The sequence below is a fragment of the Zootoca vivipara genome, chromosome 7, assembly GCF_965207765.1.
Source record: "Zootoca vivipara chromosome 7, rZooViv2.hap1.1, whole genome shotgun sequence".
Lineage (NCBI taxonomy): Eukaryota > Metazoa > Chordata > Lepidosauria > Squamata > Lacertidae > Zootoca > Zootoca vivipara.
In genome coordinates, this window is record NC_142590.1 from 59,986,445 (window position 1) to 60,010,542 (window position 24,098).

The 24,098-nt window shown below is 41.8% G+C and overlaps 1 protein-coding gene across 5 annotated transcripts in view; it reads right to left on the reverse strand.

Moving 5' to 3' along the window:
* Positions 1-12,353, reverse strand: part of KCND3 (potassium voltage-gated channel subfamily D member 3) — a 278,323-nt gene extending 265,970 nt beyond the window's left edge. For 3 of the 5 annotated variants that reach the window (XM_088674386.1, XM_035122268.3, XM_088674387.1), the window contains exons 1-2: positions 12,246-12,353; positions 654-1,820 (exon numbers count right to left, since the gene is read on the reverse strand). In XM_088674386.1, the coding sequence (XP_088530512.1) occupies positions 654-1,759 (1,106 nt within the window). In that variant the 5' untranslated portion in view covers positions 1,760-1,820; positions 12,246-12,353. Of the gene's footprint in view, positions 1-653; positions 1,821-11,331; positions 11,451-11,791; positions 11,919-12,245 lie in introns of those variants that run through there. The other 2 variants (XM_060277148.2, XM_088674385.1) reach the window with 2 other exon arrangements.
* Between the last annotated feature and the right edge of the window lie 11,745 nt (positions 12,354-24,098).

Here is a 24,098-nt window from a genome sequence, read left to right on the forward strand (position 1 = left end):
ATTAAATTTGTATACTGCCATTCATCTGAAGAGCTCAGGCTGGATCATCAATATCAAACACTGCTGTGCTTAAGTTGACATCTTTGAAAAAGAGCAGATGCTCAAACTATTTATCTGCTTGATTTTAATTACATTTTTTTTTTAAAAAAAATAGTTCATTGTACCATTCAGTTATTTTCCACTCCCCCCCCTTTTTTACCTTCTGCCAGGGTCAGACCCTCTTCTTTCATTTCAATCCTTATTTGACTTTAATAACATTTAAACTCCTGTTGAAGGCAATGTGAAAAGCACCCAGATAATTTCAAAGAGAGGATTCTTTAAACCAACACAAAAATGAAGATTCTTACAGATCCTTATGCCAAAATTGGAAGCAGGATAGATTGCAAGTAGTGCCAGAGTTAAAACAACAGCAACAACTAAGACCTCATTTTGAACAACAATACGGACCAGATGTCACTGCTGCAAAGCCATCATGACGTTCTGTACATATAAATGTTGGAGGTTGTGCACAAGACAGCATTGAAAGAAAAAGAAACACCTCAATAGCTGCTGAAGATTAGGTCTATGTTTCAGAAAAGGAAACAAGCTTGCAACCTCATCCCACCAATCATCTCACATGACCTTTGGACAGGAAAGAGAAGTGAAGCACTTACCCAAGAGTAGTCATGGTGACAATAGTGTACCAAAAAGAAGCTGGGATGCTGGTGAACTTGCTGGCCGAAGATCCTTTCTCTGCATAAAACATCACAGTAGCAAAGATGATGATTGCCATAGTGAGAGAAAATAGAAGAAAACCAAGCTCTGAGGCACAGCTCTTCAGAGTGTACCCCAGGATTCGCAAGCCTTGGGAATGACGGGAGAATTTGAAAATCCGGAACACCCTGAAAACCCTCAGAGTCACAAAGGCCCCACTGACATCTTCATTGTCTGTCATCACCAAGCCAATGTAGTACGGCATGATGGCCACCACATCGATGATGCTCATGACACTCCTGATGAACCTGTAGCGACTGGGAGCCGCAAAGAGTCGCATAAGGTATTCAACTGTAAAAATCATAACGCAAGCTGTGTCCAAGCAGAAAAAAGCCATTTCGTACCTTTCTCCACATGGCAGTTCCTTATTGCCAGGGATTGTTCCACATGGTACAGTCTCCACTACATTGGTGATCACAGAGACAGCAATAAAGAAGCCGGTGACATAGTAAAAGACTAAGGCTAAGGTGCTGGTATGGGGGTTCTCGAAGGCTCGCCACATGGTCTGCCGGAAGCTCAGAGCTGGCATAGACTCTTGCTTATTTTCGGAGTCACTGTCATCCATCAACCGCTCAGCATTTTCCCGTTTCCTGTCTTTGTACTCTTCATAGCAGCAGTCCCCAATGATATCGGGTAGGATCCCATAAAAGGCAAGCTCCTCATCATAGGCTGAGATGCATTCATACCTTGGGTAGTGCAGTTTTCCAGTCCTGTAAAAATTTAAGATACACCTAAAGACATCAGGGTCCCGGTCGAAAAAGTATTCCTTTGTGTCTTCGTTAAAGAAGAACTCTTTTTCTGTGCTGCCAAGCAGAGTGTCGGGGTACCTCTCCAAAGTAGTCCTCCAGGTCTGGAAGCGCCTACCACTCACATTAAGAATGATGAGCTCATCCTGTCGTTTGTTTTTCTCCATTGGGGCCAGTGGCATAGGGCAGTTGGCAACTGGCATCCATCCTATGGCAGCTGCTCTGGCAAAGGGCAGCCATGCTGCTACACCCGCAGCCATGATGGATCTGATAGAAGAAGGCAGCTCTTCTAAAAACTGCTTGACTTCAGTTCAATTCCATCTACAAATACAATCAAACAAAATTCAGAGTGAGTGGCCACTTTGCCTTTGATGCTATCTTTATGATGATTTAAGACCATTTCCCCCAACGCCGTGCCCACCAGATATTTTGGACAACAACCCCCACCAGCCCCCAGCCAGCATGGCCAGTGATAATGGATGATGGGAGTTTCCTCCAAAACATCTGCATTGGTTGGGGAAACCTGGTTTGAGCCCTTCACTATTTCTTGGTTAGATGGTAGAGCAAAATGTTTTCAAACATGCAAACCAGGTGAGGCAGATTTTCAGTGGCAACCACTGTACATTAAGTCTACCTGATGACATCTTGAAAAAGACTCCTGTTGCCTTCTTAAAGATTCATAAGGAATTGGTTAGCCATATCCCCCCTCTCTCAAAAAGCATACTGCAATCACCTTAACTGGATCCCTGCCAGTTTTGGTACATAGCCTATTTCCAATGGTAGAAAGATTGAAAAGGGGTTTCTTAGGCAGCAAGACAGAAGGAGCTGGCTTTCTGCTGCTCCAGGGATTCCACTCCCAATAAAAAAAATTCCTAACTGTGATAGCCAAACATTACTGCTTAGAACAATGAATGTTTTAAAGCACTCATGATAATCAGCATGGAAAAAGTTATGGCATTATTACTGGTAGAATTTTTGAACAGCAAATTATTCCTCATTAAAAGCGTTTAAAAGCAGCATCAACACACTAATTTAAATTTGCTTCCTCACAAACAAGCTTAAGATATCATCCCCAGGTGTAAACAATGGGTCCTGATTTAGAAACTCGGAAGTATAAAACGTGTTCTGTATGTGAAAAACCAACTCCTAGTGGTTCGTATTCACATTTAGAAGTATGTGGGGTAGCCTATTCTCATGTGACCTGTGTGGTAGTACCCATCACATTGGCATATTCAGTCATCCACATGAATATGCTGTCCACTAGAACATTCCCCCAATTTTGTAGGTTGCTCAGTTTCCCCAGTTCCTCTGGGAGTGACCTATATATTAAGCAGACAAAAACCTGGCTGTGCTACTTTTGCCCAGTGTAGCAAGATCCACTGCAGCTTTGCATATGCAGAGCAGTTGTTCCAGTAGCACAACTTTTTCATCAAGCATGTAAAGTAATTTCTGGAGCAGATCATATATGACCACTCCAAATATAGCTGCCGGGAGGGTCTAAAAGTGCTAATTTATTTTACTGAGTGACTCATCAGTAGAGTTATCTGTCACAACTGCATGACCAAGATTGATTTCTAATAATCACAGTAAGTGCAATGACAATGCTAATAAAATAGTAGGATATTGCATGACAAGAACTCACTACCAGCAAGTGCTACTATCAGCTGAAAGGTTTATTGAAGTCATACATATTCAGGGGCCACTTCATTATCCAGACAGTGGTCTAGTGGCTGCAGAAACTGATTCTCTCAGTAGAGAGGCTGGCATTTGTTGGGCTAATGCTGAATCCTTAGGGATTAGAGAGGACTATGTGCACGCTTATACTAGGCACTGTTTCCTCTGCCAAGAGAAAATGCACACCTCTCCCTAATCCCTGGGGATTCAGCACTAGCCCACCAGATGCCAGCTTGCCTACCGATTTGCTTACGGTAATAACAGGCATATTAATAATGTGTTACAGGCTACTGCATTATGAATTTCTATTCGAGAAAGCACACATTATCGACAGGCAAAGTCAGGCATAAGCACCATTGAAATCAGTGTGACTCAAAAGCACAGTTATGTGCATATACTTTCAATGTGCTTCAAGTGTGTCTAGCCGGATTGTGCATAGCTTTCTAAGCAATGCATTAGGATAGCTGGACTATCTAAAAAGAATGAGCAGGGTTTTCAGTTTTGCCTCTTAACGCATTAACGATGAGCATAGTACTTTGTGAAAGTGGCTTGGAAAGATGTTGCAATTATAAAATGCAAATATGTGCATGTTTTCTCATAAATAAGTCCCATTGATTTCAAGGGGACTTGTGTGCAAGGCTTTTTGGGTCATATTTATGCATATTTACTCAGAGGAAAGCACAGGAAGGATCTCACCTTTGCAGTATAATGACATCAAAGCATCATTAGAGATACATTTATACCTGCCTACATAGTAACCAGCTGTAGTGTTGGTTCATTTAAACACTGGATTTTTAATTGGTTAATTACTAGCATAGCTGGCTATATGCCATTAATAAAAAGCAAAAGTGTGATCAGGATAAACACTGGATTTATTTTATTGTAAAATCAAATTTATTTTATTGTAAAACTACATGCAAATTATCTGATTAACAAATTATTCCAACGAGATATCAGGATGTAAAATGGAAGAACCTCACAAAATCAGAGGATTTTCTCTCTCCATTCACAGCTACCAGATTATTTTCCTAGAAAGAAGGAAGTTTCCTATACTTATTTTGATAAATTTTCTTCTTTGGCTTCACTCTACTTCAAAGAAGAGAAAGTTACACTAATTATAGTAGACCAGCAGCTAAGCACCTCATTGTTCATTTTCTGGCAATGTTTTTACTTAACTTTGTATGTATACTGTAATTTCTCCACTGACAACTGTTGTGTTTTTTTCTTGGTTACCTCAGTACATCAGAATGGTGCAGCATATTAGATATTAGACCACTGTAGTAGGCTAGACTGGGTTCTTGAAAGAATTGAAGTGTTTAAATTTCTGAAAACAGCTATTCTGAAAATGGTGTGTATATTGTGTACACATGAGTCATTCTTGATCTTGTGTGAACAAAGTGCACATTATATAAAAACACAACTCTTCAAAAAATGCCAATGAGGGTCTTTCTAACCAAAACAGCAAATAATATCCAACAACCAGCATGCCTTGGATGAAAATTCATTTTCTAAATCCAAAGAACTAGCTGTTAAAGGGAAGAAAAATGTACTTCACAATGTTGGTGAGCATCCCGATTGCACACTGATTTATGCCATACCCTTTGCATTCTTTACCTTTCTCATTCTTTGTATTTACTCTCAGGTCTCCAGTGTTTATTCAATTATTTAAGTATTTGCATGTCATTTTTCCACCTCACAAATTGCCATTAGAAATAGCTGCTTAAAACTTTTGAAATAAAGATAAAACATAAAAAGAAGGTAGGAAGAGGCCAGCCAACAGGCAGAACCAGTAAAATGGACATTATCATACAAGCTGATGAAATTAACAGTCAAATTCTATAAAATGGCAAAATTTCTTTTTAAAAAAACACCCCAAAAACCAGAAGATTACAAAGGAAGCCATTAAAAGACTTGCTGAATAAACTAGCTCCAAGGATTAGTGTTCTACTCTCCTACATAAGTGAATGAACACCATTCATTCTTACAAAGAAATAAAATGCTGCATTTGGGCACAGCCCCCAACCCCCAACCCCCAGTGCAGGGAATGAGTCATACTGCACCCTTTCAGAGTATTCAGAATACAAATCTGCTTTCCCCATATATCCTGCCAATCATAATGATGGGCATTTTGCTAGCTAGTATCCAAAGTTCACTATTGGAACTATCCTACAGTGATCCAGGACCTGGTATCTATCTGCCTGGATTGCTACAGTATGTTGTATGTGCGGCTGCCTTTCAAAGCACCCTGAAAACTGCAAAGTAACTGGTACTAGTTGTTAGGAACCTATCATACCAGTACTTTCTCATCTTCTCCAACATGTAGTCCATTTCTAGGTTCAAGTCAAAGAGCTGGCCTTTAATGCCCTTCATTGCTTGGGACCTTGGCATATGAATAATCACCTCTTTGTACATGACTGTATCTAACCTTAAGATTATGTTCTGACCGCCCATGCCCTATCTGAATGATAGTTCAGTGTTTCAACATTCTTGGTTTTGAAGTTCTGTGGAACAGGGGCATCAACTCAAATCCACACTAATCAGGGGTGCGGTAGACAATGTGTAATATAAATCATAATACAACAATCATCTGGAAGACTTAGGTATCAGTGTCACAGTGTGCACCTTCAGGGCAACTTTCTAGATTTTGAGAATGTACCCCACCTGAATCCACACACGGGGTGGGGAAAGCTAATACATAAACACATCATGGTATCTCCCTTGAAAGCTATCAGAGTGAGACTGATATGTCCATTCAGACACTATAATGTTTATTCATTTTATAAAAGTTATACACTGCTTGATAGTAAAAACTCAAAGCTGTTTATAAAAAAAGAACAGGCTCCACCCTGTGTCCAGGGGTAATTGATGCCTTAAAAACAATAAAAATGCACAGGATAAATTCCTAAGAGTAATGATGTCAGAATTTTCAGATTTGCTTGGTAGTACACAGTGTCCCCACCACTACCACCATCCTGTTCAAAAGGGTTAGGGTTAGGGTTATTTATTGACAGAACAAAGTCATAAATAGATCCCAATAAGTCAGTGCTGAAAGCTGCTTGCAATACTTCTGATGCCAGTCACAGCTTTTGCCTGGGCATTTTACCGTAGCCCTACTGCATCTTTAGTTGCTGCCTTTTAATATTGTTTTATGACTGTACTTTATTGAGCTTTTATTGTATTTTATGGCCATATGGCCATTTTTTGTTACCTTTATTGTTCACCACCCTTTGACGAAGTGCAGTTTATCGACATCTCAATTAATAAATGAAATGAAATAAACAGAAAGGTACAGAATACCATTATGTTGCTCTAGAAGGCAGTTCCCCTTCATGGATCAATGCCTTGTCGTGGCGAAGGGGCTTGAATAACTCAGAGAAGCTATGAGCTATGCCATGCAGGGCCACCCAAGATGGACAGGTCATAGTGGAGAGTTTTGACTAAACGTGATCCACCTGGAGAAGGAACTGGCAAGCCACTCCAGTATCCCTGCCAAGAAAACTCCATGGACAAAGCTCCCTGGAAGGACAGATCGTGAAGCTGAGGCTCCAATACTTTGGCCACCTCATGAGAAGAGAAGAATCCTTGGAAAAGACCCTGATGTTGGGAAAGATTGAGGGCACTAGGAGAAGGGGACGTCAGAGGACAAGATGGTTGGACAGTGTTCTCGAAGCTACGAACATGAGTTTGACCAAACTGCAGGAGGCAGTGCAAGACAGGAGTGCCTGGCGTGCTATGGTCCATGGGGTCACGAAGAGTCGGACACGACTAAACGACTAAACAACAACAACAACAAAGAAGGCAGTTCCACGCACTGAGCTGAGAGTACAGACAAACCCTGGCGAGAGGTCTGGCAAAGCATGCAATTCACTTTAATCCCTGCCAGAATTAGCATCTATGGACACAGAACAGGACTCAGAAGTCATAAATTTCTGAACCTACTGCAGATTCCCTGATTTAACATGAGACCAATTTTAATGGGAAACTCCAAGAAATAATCAAACCCTAATTTAAGTCAATTCCTAGGTTCACATTATTAGACTCAATGTCATTTCAGTATATTGGTCTATAATGCGCATGTCTATGAATAAAGGAGAGCAGTCAGGAGCTGGTGAAGCATGTACTTCATACACGGTTCTCCCCTGCTGATGGACAGATACTGATGATAGAACAGAATGTAAAACTTCCAACATTCTTCCACAACCAAAAATGAAAAGAAGAAAGGGCAGGAGATATGTTACTAATGAAGAATTTTGTGATGCTCATGAGCTTGAAATTCTGCAAAACTTACTGGGTTGTATCCCATAGTGCCCTTTGCCTTGATGGAATGCACTTCAATCCCCCCCCCAAAAAAATTGCTCTAGGGGGTTGGAGAGACCTTTGGATCAAAGAGCCTCATCAGTGCAAGGGAGACCATTGGCTACAATCCACTGTATTTTGTTCCCTGGTGAGTTTCTTCCTATGAGCAAAGAAATGTTACATTGAGACTTACATCAGAAGATGGTATGAGGGTATAATTATTGGAACCAGTTAAAGAACCCGAACGTAGAACCATCACATGATCAGCTATTTCCTCATGACATCAATGAAAGCCAATTATTAAAAAATGTGTGATTTCCTATAAGTTACCCTCTTGATACATGACCACTTATTTTTAGTAGCTCTGCAGAAGACAACATTCAGGGATTGCATCAAACTACTCGGGGCTCACATGGCTAAGCAATTTTAATGGGAAAAGTAATATGAAACACAGGCTGCTCAACAGAGACTTTTAGAGAATACTGGATGGGCATGGAACAATGCTGGATTTATGTGGTAATTGTGTGACTGAAACTGAGTTTTCCTCAAAATTCCTTAGAGGCATCAGAATCTACAACTGCGTAATGTAGATCTTTGTTATAAATTCCAGCACTGTGTGCATGGCCACTCCACAATGTGCCAAAGGCACTCCTAATGTGTCCCATAAAGCATTACTTAAGACACTAATAGATCATAAATGGGTTACACATTTTAAAACCAATTTTTTTAAAAAAGAAAAAAAGCCTTCTGGGCCTGTATGCTTACTCTGAAACTGTAAACTCTAGCTATCTGGACAAGAAATTAGAACATCTGAGTGAATTCGAAACATTATGTTGACATGTTATCACTTTGAGCACAATACGATGCATGTTTATTCAAAAGTAAGTCCTGCTGCATTCAATGGCACGTACTACCATTCCAAGAACATATGCATAGGACTGCAACCTTATCTATCAATTCCAGGAAGCGTAGACAATTTTCTGATAATGTACTGGCTATTGGCTCATGCTCCAACATATAAGTTACATTTCAGAAGTCAATAAGTATTATTATTATTGTTACTACTACTACTGTTGTTGTTGTTGCTGCTGCTGTTGTTATTACAGGGTAGTATAATTCAGTTGTTTCCAGTAATTTTGGGAAGTATATTTTAGGATATCATTGATACTATGTGGAAGGGCCATAGCTCAGTGGTAGAGCATGTGCTTTACATGCAGAAGGTCCCAGGTTCAATTCCTGGCACCTCCAGGAAACCTTGAAGAGCTGCTGCCAGTCAGTGCAAACAGTTAGCTAGATTGACCAATGGTCTGAGCCAGTACAAGGCAGCTTCTTATGTTTCTAACAGTGCATTATTTCAATTTCTATTTGGGGTTGCTTCGAAGTGGGATAAAGATAGAATTGAAAAGGTAGCATGCAAAAGCATAAGATATATAATTGGTATGAAACATTGATCACTCGGTGTATCACTCAGTGTTTTATTACTCGGTAGTTTGCAGGTGAAGGGCTGTGAACGACTGCTGTTGAAAAGTTATATGCTTGAAGTAATGTGAGAGCAGAGGAAAAGCCTTGTTGGTGGTGTTTGATCTGTAATGGCTGTTTCACACATACAAGTCATTATGTGACACTGCAGTTATTGACCGTTCAACATTCACCCTTAGTTCTATTGACAGAACTTACTTCCAAGCGGGTGCAAAAACTATGTATTTGCATTGCCAACGAATGCCAATAAGGGAGCAAAGTTAATTAATTAATTAAATCCAACTGTTGATATTGATCTTTCCTAGACTCCACCCCCCCAATAGTGAAAGTTTGAGAGGAAAGACTGCACACAGTATTTTATGTAGCTAATTTAGCAGCAACAGGTTTATGTGTGGAAAGGTATGGAAAAACCTCTCTTCACATACAGAAACACAAATGCAAATAGCATTTACAATAAGAGTATTGTGGGCTATGCAGAATCCATTTAGGAGAAAAGTGCATTCTGCAAAAGTGCCCCCCCCAACCATCACACACTGTAGAAGACAATTGTTCACTTGTTACCATTTCAATTAAACATATACAAACATGAATTGTAAACTCCACACTGGGGCAATACCTTTATTAGACCAACCAAAATGTCACAAAATAGTGACAAACTTTTGAGTTCACCAGATGAGATGTTACACAAAGTGGGCGTGTGATCGGGTTAGGAGATGGCAAAACTCAAAAAAGAACAGCAAAAAAATTCCTCATCCCCTCATTGCCTCCTTTGTGTAAGACATTTCCTGAGGAAGAGTTCTAGGCAACCCCCTTCTCACAATTTTAAATGGTTCTAATAAAGCATTGCGTAAATGTGTATTTTGAAGTGTTCAACCTCCCTCTTGAACCAACTGTTGTTTTTTAGACATTTTTTTTTATTCTAAGAAACTAAGCATATTACACACTAGACATAGATGTCTTGACAGTGTCTCTCACTTGGCAGCCTACTGATGGTATTTCAACTAGAGGAGGTTGTGTGCATGGAATGACCCTTTAGACTTAAACCAAATGTCAACAGACTGTGGAAGCAAACAGACTGTGTTTTCTCTAGGTAAGTGCCATGCCACCCAAAGGGTACAATGAAGATGGTAAGCCAAGGCTTTTCTGCTTTCTCAAAAAGATCTGCTCTTTCCAGTCACTTCAGCCATCCTTCTGCATATAGAAATAAAGCTTGTTTGAGCTATGTCTTGCTTTATTGACAATGATTTTATTTTCACTTTGAAAATACAAATCCACACTCCTTTCTGGGATCAATAGTGCACTGGAGAAAAACTTTATAGAACCACATATTTATTCCTGTTCATTCAGGGGGAAAAGGAAATAAACGATGGACTTTCATCTCATTAACTTCTGACACCATATCAATATTTCTGGGTGTCACTGATCATCCCTTGTTAGACTTGTTTTAAGAAACTTATATTATCTGTAGAAGCAGATAAAGATAACTTCAAAGAGCAGGGAAGGCTGATAAACAGAATAATGGGAGTTTCATGGAATTATAAGAGCAGGGAGAAAAGCTGGTATTCTGAATACTAGTATTTCCTTTTTAAAAAGTCATTTTTATGTGGGTCAGGTTCCAGTTTCAATGATCTTTTCATTTAAAATGCAAACTATGCTCAGATGAGATTTCTACACCCTCTCTCAATTAGATCTCCTCCTCCTCCTTTCCCCATAGTAGATAATAAAACTTATTGCAAAAGATTTCCTCTTTTCTCTAGCAAATGTACTCAGTGAAAACAAATCTTAGAGCAACAGGATACAGACATGCAAACTTCATTAATCCAGCCTTGCCCACACCCCCACACCAGCACCATGCATAATGCCAAATTAGCCAGAACGTACCTTGTTTTTTTTTTAATCACCCACACAATAGATGGAAAACCACACATACAAAATGATCATGGAACAAATGAAGACCAGTCCTTTGGGCTGAATGTGAATCACCTTCCCTAAGTCGGAGCTCTCCACATGCAGTTTGGAGGAATCAGGCAATACCAGCAGAGGGAAAGTAGAGAAAGAGGTGACTAAACGGCTTATCTTGTTATTGCTGAGCCTGGTAAGCTCCTGAGTTGACAAGATGCACTTGCAACCGTCCACCTTTTAGTCCAGCTTGGAGTTTTGCTCTTGCCTGATCAGTCCTATCCAAGCACTCCAACTTTCCCCTCATTTGCTGGTGAAGAATGGGGGACCAGAATGTCTCTCTTGGAAGGCAGCTAGGAAAGCAAGGTTCTGAAGGGAGAGACTGTGTACATCAAGAGAGAGACAGTAATACATGAAGTTATTCATCTGCACGCATGGCTTTACATGGAAGGGTGATGTGACATGGGTGAGGAAACTAAGTTACCTGTTGGAGGCTCTCCACTTAGATAAGCAGGCACCGTTTCTCCGTTACGTCTTGCAGCCAAAGTTGGTGATGCCCATTTTTTTCTTCCTTTCTAAAAGAAAGCTTTTTCCTTCAGCTCCTATGCACCTCTATGCTTTCTCGTTCTCATCCCTTCTGTTTTCCATGTATGCACATCCCTCCCAACAAACATGTTGAAATTCTATACTGAATTACCTGTGAGTAAGTCCCATTGAACTCAATGGGGCTTACTCCTGAGTACCCACGTGTAGGATTGCCCTGCGTCTTTCCTTCATCCCGTTTTGGGTCCAGTCCGATTTTGTATTTTGCCTTTCCACCTTTGCCTAAATCTCCAAATCCGAGTGCTCTTGCCTTTCGGAGTTAAAAGAAGCCTCAAGCAAGTGACTGGTGGGCTACAGCGGGGCTTAGTGACTTCGGTAAAGTAATACAAATGCATACATACATGGAATACAGGCGCTCAGCTGCTTTCCCCGGCGTGCGTCATCTCATTCGGAGATTCAGATTATACTTAAGCAGTGTGTGTGTGTGTGTGTGTGTGTGTGTGTGTGTGTGTGTGTGTGTGTGTGTGTAGGAGTTCAGCGGAATGAGCTGATCTGTGCTTTGGAAGCAAAAGGAGAGAGAGGGGAGACAAAACGGCAGAGAAAGGGAAAGAGCGCCGAGGGAAAGAGAGAAAAGTGTTCCTTAGCATCTCATCTCTCTCTTTTTGGTCACAGTTCCCAAAAGCATCTACCGCCCAAAATTCAGGTAAGGACTTAAGAGGAGAGAGAAGCAGAAACTCGTGTTTCTGACGGGCTGCAAGGAAATTCATCTCCGCCCCCACGCCCGCCGCGCCCCCTCCCTTTTTCTCTCCCCCACACGCAGACACACACGCACTCCTCGAGTGCTCCTTACTTTACCTCCTGGGCGAGGAGCTCCCTTGCCATGCCATGCCATCCTCTTCGCGGGTGCCCGTTCAGCAGCTGGGCTGAGGAGGTTGCCATCCAGATGCTGAAGGCGCTTACTCTAGCTGCTCGGACTGGGGAGGGCGGGTCCAGGGAGGAGGAGGAGGCGCTTGCCAGGGGCGCGCTTAGCCCATCAGCTCAGCAGGCGCACGGAGAAGGCGCAGGAGCTGGGTGTGCTGCTGATGCGAATGCGCGTGGACGTCGCCTCCCATCCTCCTGTTCCGCCGCCGTTTTTGGTTACCTCCCTGCCCGGTTCTCGTTCAGCAGACAGATGGCGCAGTCCCACCAGGCTTGCACCAGTCGCCGTGTGGCCAAGCCCTGAAGTCCACGCTCCACAAGTCCGCGGACGGGAACGAGGGGCATTCAGCACCACGAAAACGGTGGACAGCTCCTCGCGTCCCACAAGCTTCCTTCCTCCGACGCTCCCGGCAAGTCCGCCTCGCGGCCGTTTCCTACCCGTTTCCTTTTCTCCAAAATGCCTGTTGCCATTTGGAAAGGGCCACACCGACGTGAGTGGATCTGCAGGAGCGATCGAGGAAACAGATCGAGATCTGCAAGCATAGATCGCTAGGCGGGTGTCTGGCTCTGGCCTTAATGGAGGAGTCCAAGTTCAGCGAGTAAAGCCTGAAGAGTCAGACACGACTAAACGACTAGACAACAACAAAGAACTCCCAGGCAAGAACATTCTGTCTCTCCTTCTAGACCAGGAGTGGGAAGCCTGTGGACATCGAGATATTACTGGACTCCAGCTCCCACCATCCGTACCCAGCATTGTCAATGGCCAGGGATGATGGGAGTTGCAGTACAACAAACATAAGGAGTGCCACAGGTTCCCCCAACCGTACTCTAGGGTATAAGCTGTTATCTGGGACAGGGAACATTTAGCAAAAAGTTTAATTGCATTTTCTGCAATTTTAAGACGAAAGCAATCACTTAGGGGGTTCATGTAGCTTCTTCCACACGCTAAAGGGGTTTTGAATTTTTGCATTGATATGGCAAAACAGCAACAGATGACTGTAGATGAGGAAAACCAAAGGAATAGCCTTTTAGATGCAGTGAAGAGGTTCGTGGCAGAGGTTTGCCAGACACTCACTTCTCACCAGCAGATGTCAGTCAAGATGAGGATACTCTTAGACGTTCTAGAAGGTAGTCTGCCTTCTTCTGCTCATATCAAAGTGACAGCTGCATGTATGATTGGATGGCAAATAATGGAGAAGCAACACTTCCTTGTCCTCTTGCCAAATTCAGAGCACTGGGTGAATTAATCATAGTCTACTGTGAAGAAGATGACAGTGCAAATGCACAGAACAAATTCTGCCCCTCCACATGCTGCAAGTCATTCACACAGTCATATCATGAGTTGTGGGTTGAGTGGATCTGTGCCACTTCTGCAACATTTAATTGATGGCTCTGATTAATCAATTAAAACCTTTATAACTGGCTGAAAAAAGGCAACTCTGATTCACTGGGCAACACATTTCCTTTCTTTTGTTTCCTTTTAAAAAGATTTTTTTCCATGTAAGTACTTAGTGCTTGCCTTCTGCAGTTCTTATATCTTAAAGAATAATTCTCTCACACAATGGGAAATGCCTCTTCCACGATGGTGTTGCACCATTTAGAAGCAAATAAATAATTCTTCCCCTTCAAAGTGATTTTTTTATATTAAAAAATGCTAAATTATGTAGATTTAAATGATTCATTATTTGATATACTAATCAGTGTTTGGATGTGGAAACAGACTGGAAAAGGGCCAATAAACAGAAGCTGAAGATAAGATGGGAAGATTTTGGGTGGATTATTTGTATGACCAGGGAACTGGTACTAATTCTCTGCTACAAAAATGAGAAATCACTGTCCTTCCTGATGACAATTCTCATCAGCTCCAGCCAACATAGTCAATGGTTAGGGATTATAGGAGCTTCAGCCCAGCAACATTTAGTCCTGTTGCACCATAAAGGGTCACATCCCCCTGGCATATTTGAGATGTGACTATCAGTACTGACGGCATCTCCAATAAACAATTTTTTTAATTAAAAAAACCAAACCCATTAAATCTGACCTCTTTCTTCCACAACCAAAACCAGCATGGAATTAGCATTGCATTTAGCAGAGTGAGAAAGCTGACACAGTGCAGAGAAGCATGCAGAAGATGTAGCATTTAATGTAAATAGGGTCCCCAGGGAATAGGGATTTCCTACTAAGAACTCCAATCACTTTCTCCATGACCTGAAGCAGTATGTGTGGTGGGGATGACTACCTATGCCAGATGTTATGGGACTCCAATTCCCATCAGTCCCAGCCACATGGCTAGTTCTCAGGAATGGTGGGAGCTGCCGTTCTACAACATCAGGAGAACAACAGATTCCCCATCTATGTTTCTAATATCTGCAAATACAAAAAAAAACATGTATTTCTTCCTGAACTTCTTTACTTTCATGGGCAAGAGAGGTTCTATAAGAAATCTAAGAGCCCTAGGAAAGTTGTGCAATAATCAGAGGACTAGTATTTTTTAAAAAAATAAATCAGATAACGGAAGAATTTACACTTGCAGACTAATATGAAAAATAATTGTAGCAAGAAAGTAGAAGTTAATAACACGTTGATAAACATATACCATTTCTCTAAAATTGTGTCTGTATGTAATAATGAGTAACTTCTTATAAAATGAGCTGGCTTTGTTGATAAAACTATTCTTTATTTTCATAAGGGACAAATGGAATTTCCCAGCATTTGGCTATATATATCCTGGCAACTACCAGTAAATTAAAAATTACTTTTAGGCAGTGCTTTTTTCTGGGGGCACTCAAGCGTACACAGTACTGGCACCTTTTTTTCCTAGAAGAAAAGTACTGCTTTTAGGCCCACAAGTTCTGTTTCATTCTTTAGGTATCTGAATAAGATTTTCTTAGGAAGTGTGACATTCTGTAATTTGAAACATCAGAGATAAGATTTCTTTCAAGACTTCATTTATATTCGGACATGATGAACAGAATACAAAGAGTGGCACCTCAACACATATTAAATAGTGTTAAACACCATTGGTAAATTATTTTTTAAAATACATTTTCCTTTATATTAGCACCAATTACATTCCAAGGTCAAAGGATTGCTACCTTGGTGGTCACATTGCGACCATTACCATTGAATTGGATTAAAAAAAGGAGAAAGGAGAAAGTAATGGTGCAGATGAGCTAGTGATAGACAGTGGTCCAAAGAGAGCAAGAAAAAGAAAAGGTCAAATAAAATAGGTGTCTCCAGAGTAGGGTAGCAATTTATACTACTTTACAGGGGAGATGCCCTTATCGGAGTGGCTGTCAGAGGATAGTCCTCTGTTTGAAGCCATTCAAATGTCTGTCTTGTCCAAATACTGTTTAAAGGTAAAAAGAAAAAGAAAAACCCTAAGAAGGGAGAACAAGAGTCTTGAAGCTGCTCAAGAATAGTTGGCAACTGGGCAGCAGACTGAATAGGAACACTGGTCATCTGGGCACAGTCATAGTCCTCCCCTTTCTCTTTAAATTATAGGAACAGCTTCTAAATATGCATCTATATATATAGAAAATAACATGTGAATTTCATGCAAATACTGCTTGGTGTATCTGCTTTTCTTGCAATGACCGACCACTCTAGTCCAGAACCAGCTGGTTGGGAAAGGAATATTGGTCTAGCAGTCAAACACACACACACACACACACACACACATTTTGAAGTCAGTGTGCTAGCTATCAAATGTTTCTCACAATCTTCTGTAGAAACATTCACTTTTCTAGAGCCGCCTTCTATTGCTAGCAGTGAGAGCACACTGTTGAAATATAAAAAGATGTCAAAGTCCCCTAGTGATGGAAATGAGTTTACTTTCACTCATAATGTCATCCTTCAATAAAATGTCCCAGCTCTACTCTTGTTTTCTCTGCGCTTTAACCTCTTCTCTCTAACATCTGTGGCCTGGCTGTGATTTTTCAGCAGCTGTTCCCTTGTGACATGTCCCTCTTTTAACTTTCTTTTTCCATTAGAAAAACTAATCTGGGAGTTCTTTGCTCTTGCTCCCAATTCTGTGCATTTAAATAGAAAATAAAAACCACAACCAGGTGGCTGGGCAGCAGAGCTAGGACCAAGAAAAGGTGTACTATTTACCATCTCTCTTATTCGCTTTTTCTCTGGCCCTAGTCCTTGGTGTGGCATGTCATTTAAGTCTTCAGACCTTAAGTACGACCAACAGCACTTAATCTAGCTGTGTATTTTAAATACAGGTTGCTGTTATGGTGGTGATTGTTATACATTTATTTATAACTCAACTTGTTTCATGACAGGTACTCAATGCATCTTATAGATAAAAGGTGTAGATAAAGTCTAGGCTGCACTCCTCAGACCACTGAATCTAGAACAGGTCAGTGGAGTTATCTAGTACACTAAATTCAGAACAAAGTTGGAAAATAATGTAATAGAGAAGCAGCGTATAGATCAGGATCCAGAACTGTTTTAGGCATGCCTAAGAGGTTGGGCATGGCTAGTAGGATATTTGACTTTCTACCTTTGTGTGGTAGAACCCCATGCCATATTGCTCTTGAAGTTCCTCTCCATTGAAAAAACTGTCCATCATTCATGGAGAATAGATTTTTGAGAAACAAAAGTCTAAACTGTCCTTGGATGTGTGGAACATGTTGTGTTTTGGGGGTGGGAAGGTGTCCAGGTCATTGTCTGTAATGTAACTGCATCAAAGCCAACATAATTGTCTAGGGCAGCCTTTCTCTACTTCAGGCACTCCATATGTTGTTGGACTACAACTCCCACCATGCCTGAATGTTGGCATGGTGGTCTCTAAGGTGCTGCTGGATGGAAAATTTTTATTTTGTTTTGACTATGTCAGACCAACAAGGCTACCTGCCTGTAACTAGAGCTGAGGTTTTATTGAAATGCTTATTTTTCCTGAATGTAAGGTATCAGATGGAAATGTGCCTGGTTCACCATACATTGACTATTTGGAAACTGCCTTAGTAATATATTATAACACTTTAATAATATAGCATTCTCATAATAAACAGCTAATAAACCAGAGTTGACCTTTACTTTTTCTTTGTATTAGTTTCCACACCTCTTTATGGCTGAGAGGAATGCTAAGCACAGCACTTCGGTGAACAGGATCAGGTTGCAGGCAACTGAATCTTGTATAAATACGGAACATAAGACTTCTGGATCAGGACAAAGGTCTATCTTCTTCAGCAACCTCTTCTCACAGTGGCCAAGCAGATGACTCTGAGAAGCCTGCAACAGCACTGGCCCCTCCCTTGATTCTCAGCATCTGGTGTTCAGAGGCATACTGCCTCCAGCACTTTAGGTAACACATAGCAATCATGGCTAGTAGCCATTGACAGCCTTATCCTCCATGAATTTGTTCAATTGTCTTTTAAAGCCATCCAAGTTGTTGTACCTCTTACGGAAGTGAATCATAGACTATGTATTTTGTGATGAAGTTACTTTCTATTTTCTATCCTGAATCTTCCAGTGTTCAGCTTTGTTGGATTGTCCTGAGTTCTAGCATTATGAAAAAGGGAGGAAAATGTGGGACCATACCTTTTACAGCTGCATCTCATCACAACAAGCATGATGACAGTGTTTGAACATGATTGCCAATAGTTATAAAATGCAGTTACTGATGTGTTTTGCCTTTGATCTGAATCAATTCTTTGGGATGGCATCTCCTTCTTTTTTAAGTGCAATCTATTACTGTAATCAACCATTTAAAAATTAATCTGATTATACAAGGAACCACCATGACAAATGTAATCAGTTATTTTAACATTCCTAGGGAGAATTACCTAGGTTGAATGGCCTTGTCATAATGAAGACATGATGGTTCATAGCAGTGTGGAAACTAAGGAAAGGAGTGAATGTTCCCATGAAGGGGACAGTGGTTCTTTACAAAGGGTACAAAGAAAGAGGTGACACTATTATTGCATCAATGCCATATTCCAGAATACTCTCACAAAAAGCTCACCAGTCTGGAGGGCCCCTTAGTCTTCTGCTAGAAGCAGCTACCTGCTATTTTTTCCTGTTCTTTTGCCCCCATGCTATATAGCAGCAACTTACCTGAAGGTACCGGTAAACATAAAGCACAGGTGCTATTTGACAATGGAATAGACTACTGTACTTTGGAAGGTGGTGGACTCTCTGTCATTGGAGGTTTTTAAACAGAGGTTGGATGGCCATCTGTCAGTGATTCTTTAGCAGTGATTCCTGCACTGCAGTGGGTTGCACTTGATGACCCTTGGGGGTCCCTACCATCTCTCCAATTCTATGATTCTACATTAATTCAAATGCTAGGGCAACAGCGAGAAAAATAAGAGCAAACTAGAGATGGTAGGGGGGGAATGCACATGAAGACACCCTGGGAATAGGATTAATCAAGCTGTGATTTCTCCAGCCCTTCCTCAGAGCTTCTTAGGGTGGGGCTTTCAAAGCAACCTGAAGATCCCAGAACTAAAATGACATTTTCATCTGACATTACATTCACACAGTGTGTCATTAAGGTGCCATGTTGCAACTGAGAAATCAAACAATGCTGTTCAAATAGCATGTCCCTGAAAGCCCTTCAACACTTTGTTGCTGTCTAACCATATTTCTAATATCCCTTTAACCAACGTGGCTATTCCTCAAAAGTAAATATAAACCGAAAGTGTATGGTATTTATAGCTGTTGCCCTATAAATCTGATAACACCTATCTATCTTTTCCCTTCCAATAAGCAAGTAGTGCTAAGCCCGAGGCATGCCAGAACATGGTAGGCTTGTCTGTCTGTCTAATGTATATATTTTATCGCTGCTACAGCAGTAGCCCTGAAACTGACAGAAAGCAGTCCTTGATCAAGGAGCTGAGAAATGCATCCTGGCTGTATATTTTCTCCTTGTGATAAGACAGCTTACTCCTTCAGGATGCCTTGACAGCTTCCCCAGCCCTTTCTTTAAGGCGTTGTGCGACTTTGGTCGTATAGATATATTTTCGACCATGGCCGTTTGAACTTTCATTTGCATTAGCCTGCAGGGGCATGAACCAAGTTTGAGTCTTGCTGTGTTAGAGAAGCAGTAGCACATCAGGGTCAAGCCACAGTTCATGCTGGGCCACATGGCTGTCTGCCATTTAAATTTAGCATAAAAATGGTAAAATGCATGATGCAGAAGGACTGAAGCTCAGTGGCAGAGCCTGTACTTTACATGCAGAAGGTCTCAGGTTCTATCCCTAGCATCTACACGGAGGGCTAGGAAAGATTCTCTATCTGAAATCCTGGAGAGCTTCTGCCAGTCAGTGTGGACAACAGTGAGCTACACAGACCATGGATCTGATTCAGTGTGCTAGAAGCATCCTATGTTCCCAGTGGTTCAACTTCTGAGCAATGCTTTTTTTGTAGAAAGAAAGGTGATGGAGCACCCACCTCACTAACTCTAGGGGTCTTAGTAGACTAGAAGCTTAACATGAGTCAAGTGTGATGCAGCAGCAAATCAACACTAATCGAATTCTAGGTTGCACAACAGAACTGTAGTGTCCAGATCAAGGGACACTTGGTCAAACTGCACCTAGACTTCTATGTCTCCCGTTCTGGGCACCGCAATTTAAGAATGATATTGACAAGCTGGAACGTGTTCAGAGGTGTGTGATCAAGATGATAAAGGGTCTGGAAACCAAACCTTACAAGGAACAGTTGTAGAAGTTGGGCATGTTTTTTTTTAGCCTGGAGAAGAGAAGACTAAGAGGTAATGACTGATAGCCATCTTCAAATATCTGACGGATTGTCATGTGGAAGATGAAGCAAGCTTGTTTTCTGCTGCTCCAGAGGGTAAGACTTGAACTAGTGGATTCAAATTACAAGAAAGGAGATTCCAACTAAGTGTTAGGAAGAACTTTCTGATGGCAAGAGCTGTTCAACTGTGGAATGGACTACTTTGGAAGATAGTGGACTCTCTTTCATTGGAAGTTTTCAAACACTGGTTGGATGGCTGTATGTCCGGAATTCTTTAGCTGTGATTTCTGCATTCCAGGGGGTTGGACTAGATAACTCTTGGGGGTGCCTTCCAACTCTACAATTCTATGGTTCAGAAGCTAGACAAAAACTTCACTATTTCTCTTAAACAAGAACAGAACAGCAATAGGGAAGTCCTGGCTCCACCTAGCTGCAATGAAGTCTAATGCCACCTTGTGACTAAATTATATAATTTTTATTATAATTTATGTATTAAATTTGTATACTGCCCTTCATCCGTAGATCTCAGGGCAGTTCATAAGATTTAAACACAAAATACATAACAAAAACAAAATAAACCAATAAGCCCCCAGTCCATTCATATGGGTGGCAGCTGCTTTCTCTCATTTGCTTCCTAGAGCAATGGCTTAGAAGTCACATTATGATTCAGGCTATTGTAGCCATTTCTCATTAGACCCAAACATACCATCTCAGGACTATTTAATTGCTCATCTTCTAACATTGTTTATACCATCAAATGCCAACAGTGCCCTTCAGCTCTCTATATTGGACAAACAGTCCAAACCCTAAGCCAAAAGATAAATGGACATACCTGTAAATCTGACATCAGGAATCACAAGACAGAGAAAATAGTAGGAGAACACTTCAATCTCCCAGGGCATTCTATCCAAGACCTCAAAGTAGCTGTCTTATTACAAAAGAATTTCAGAAATAGACTGGAAAGAGAAGTTGCTGAATTGCAACTTATTACCAAACTTAAAACCATGGAGAGACCTGGTCTGAATAGAGACATTGGTTTCTTATCTCATTATACATGATAAAGCTTTCTTTAGCATCTCACCCCTTGCTTTTTCCTGCAAGACCAATTGCAGTCGTTAACTGTCATCAACAGGTTTACCACTCCTACCGGTATCAGCCTATCACCCATTCCCACCACCCTTCTGAGTAATACCCCCACCCCCACCCTCTGACTATTCATAAGGGTCTGGTGACTTCTATTTCAATGTATCTGAAGAAGTGTGCATGCACATGAAAGCTCATACTTATGACAAACTTAGTTGGTCTCTAAGGTGCTACTGGAAGGATTTTTTTATTTTTGTTTTGACTACGTCAGACCAACACATACTTGTCATTAGACCCTGGCAATACTTTCTGGTGCCCTCTGTTTGCACCATTTTCCATCCTGATGTGTCTGGGGAAGGATCAAGAACTGCCATTCCCATTGGTTCCTCTGTTGTTGTTTTTTCTAGATGAAGAGAACTGAAAGGTTGTGCCTGGAAATACTGTCCAACAACTCACTGGGGATTATGTTTTAATTGGCTACTCCCCACACTACCAGCATCCAAACATTTCAGACATGAATTGTTTAACCTTCCTAATTATATATGAGAAAGTGAGTAGGTACACACACTTTAAGAGGGCATGCTGGTTGGCCAAGCATGCTTGTATTTCTTGCATGTGAAATTACAAACCTAGAAGCATAAGGTTCCCCATCCCTGCGTGAGATTTACCAATATACTTGAGATTAAAGAGAATATTTAGAGAAGCCTTAAAAAAAAAAGCGGGTTTGAGCTTCTCAAAAAGTAAGGATTATCTGGGACACCAGGATCCAAATAATTTCATTTCTTAAGTACAATTCTAAGTAAAACAAGAGCAGATGTATTTGTGAGGTTCCGGTTTGGAGTGGTGGTTATATTGGCGGTAGGAAGAATTAAATGCAATAACTTTATACTGAAGCCTTTAAATATTGATGAGATGTGTGCACACTCTAAAGCAGCCTCTTCATTGTCATGGTAAAGGAAGACTTTATGCATCCTTTTAAATAGCTGGCTGCTTTTAGAATCTGTTTCTTCTGCAAATATTACTCCTGGGAGCCAGCAACTTTGAGCATTCGTGATGCGATGAACCAAGCAAAGTGTTCTCTCAGTTACACTACTTTGATCACCAAGCTATCGGGTAAGATGAAATCTCACAGTTGTCTACAAATTCAAATGAAATTAAAATGGTGAAAAGGGAAGGTACACCAGTGAAAGGTATCTGGTGCCTCTTTAAATTATTGGATTATATGTCAGGCTGAAGGAACTGACATAATAAATTGTCATTATAGGTCTCTTCTGCCTCATAAGAAATAAATCAGGATCATTGGAATTGTATGTTTACTAGACACTTTTTTAAAAGATTCTTTTGCTCTTTCAAGTCAAGTATATGTGTTTGAATGCACCAAGTATTGTAACAGAATCATAGAATCATGCCATTAAGTACATAATAGATATAATTAGGAGTGGTCAAACTGTGGCCATGCAGATGTTTTGGGACACCAACTCCCATTAGTCCCAGCCAGCAAGATATGGGTCAGTGATGATGAGAGTTGTAGTCCAACAACCTCTGGTTCCCTTATCCCACTATACTACCTTCTGAATTTCCTGGGTTGAATCCATTGGCTGCATAGGTGCTAGGTAGCATATGCAGCCAAACTTTCATTTCTCCTGCACACTGAAGTCCCCTGCGCCTCAACAAAGAAAGAAGGTAGTGAAGGCAATGCTAGGAATCAGGCTAGGCCTCCTATTTATGGTCCAGAAGCAAAGCAGGAAAGAGAGAGAGAGAGCTTCCCTTTCCCTTCCACAATGGACCTGAATCCTGAGAAGCTAGTTGCTGTAGCCAATTGTCCCCGAAGAGCTAAAACCATGGCATGGCCAAGTGGCAGACCTGTGGCAAGAAGGTGTACATCCTGCTCTTCAGTCACTCCCTCAGGTGGCAGGTAAGTGGGCACTCAGTGTACCAGGGTAAGTGGGCACTCAGTGGCATATGCCCACATTACATTAGCTCCATACAGTGGTACCTTGGATTAAGAACTTAATTCATTCTGGAGGTCCGTTCTTAACCTGAAACTGTTCTTAACCTGAGGTACCACTTTACCTAATGGGGCCTCCCCCTGCCGCCACACGATTCCTGTTCTCATCCTGAAGCAAAGTTCTTAACCCGAGGTACTATTTCTGGGTTAGCGGCAGGGCTGTCTTAAGCACATCCAGCGCCGTGGCGCAAAGGTCCCTCCGGCACCCCCTCCCTTTCCCAAAATTTAGCCTGGGGCGAAGGGCGCCATTGGGGCTGCCTGACTACAGCCTGCTGCCCAGCGGCCGCGAGGAGCTGGGCTGGCCAGCGAGTTGCTCACGAGAGGCACGCAACGCAGACGCCGCCAAGAGGGAGGCAAGGAGGAGCAGGAGAAGCCGTGGTGGCGACTCTGGTAACCCCCGAGCCTGCGTCCCAGCCGTTGTTGCCTTTCTTCAGCCAATCAGGGTCAGCCCGCGCATTTGTACACAGAGCTGAAAAGAGATGCCCGCCTTGCCCCAGCAGCGCCACAGCCGAGGGAGAGGAGGCGACGGCGGCGGAGCCATAGGGGTTAGTGGCTCGTTGCACCCTGCCAATTCTGGGGCGCCCCTGAGAGGCCGGCACCCTGGCACAACGAGCCACTAGCCCCTATGGGAAGGACGCCTCTGGTTAGCGGAGTCTGTAACCTGAAGTGTCAGTAACCTGAGGTACCACTGTAAAGTGATTTGGCCCAGTGAGATAAGTTAGATGGAGAAACTGTGGCTGGCCCAGTAAGATTCATTGCTGAGCATACATTAGCAGGTTGCTTCGTACAGCTGAACCTAAGAAATGAAAGGGCACCTGCAATTGGTCCCTGCAGTCTCCTGGTATGACTGGGAGAGAGCCCTGTCTGAAACTCTGCAGAGCTGCTGACAGCCTATGTCACTAGATGGACCAATGGCAGAAGGCAGCTTCCTATGTATCCATGTTCCTAACCCCCAACCAGGCTCTAGCAACTGAAGCAGTTTATTGGTG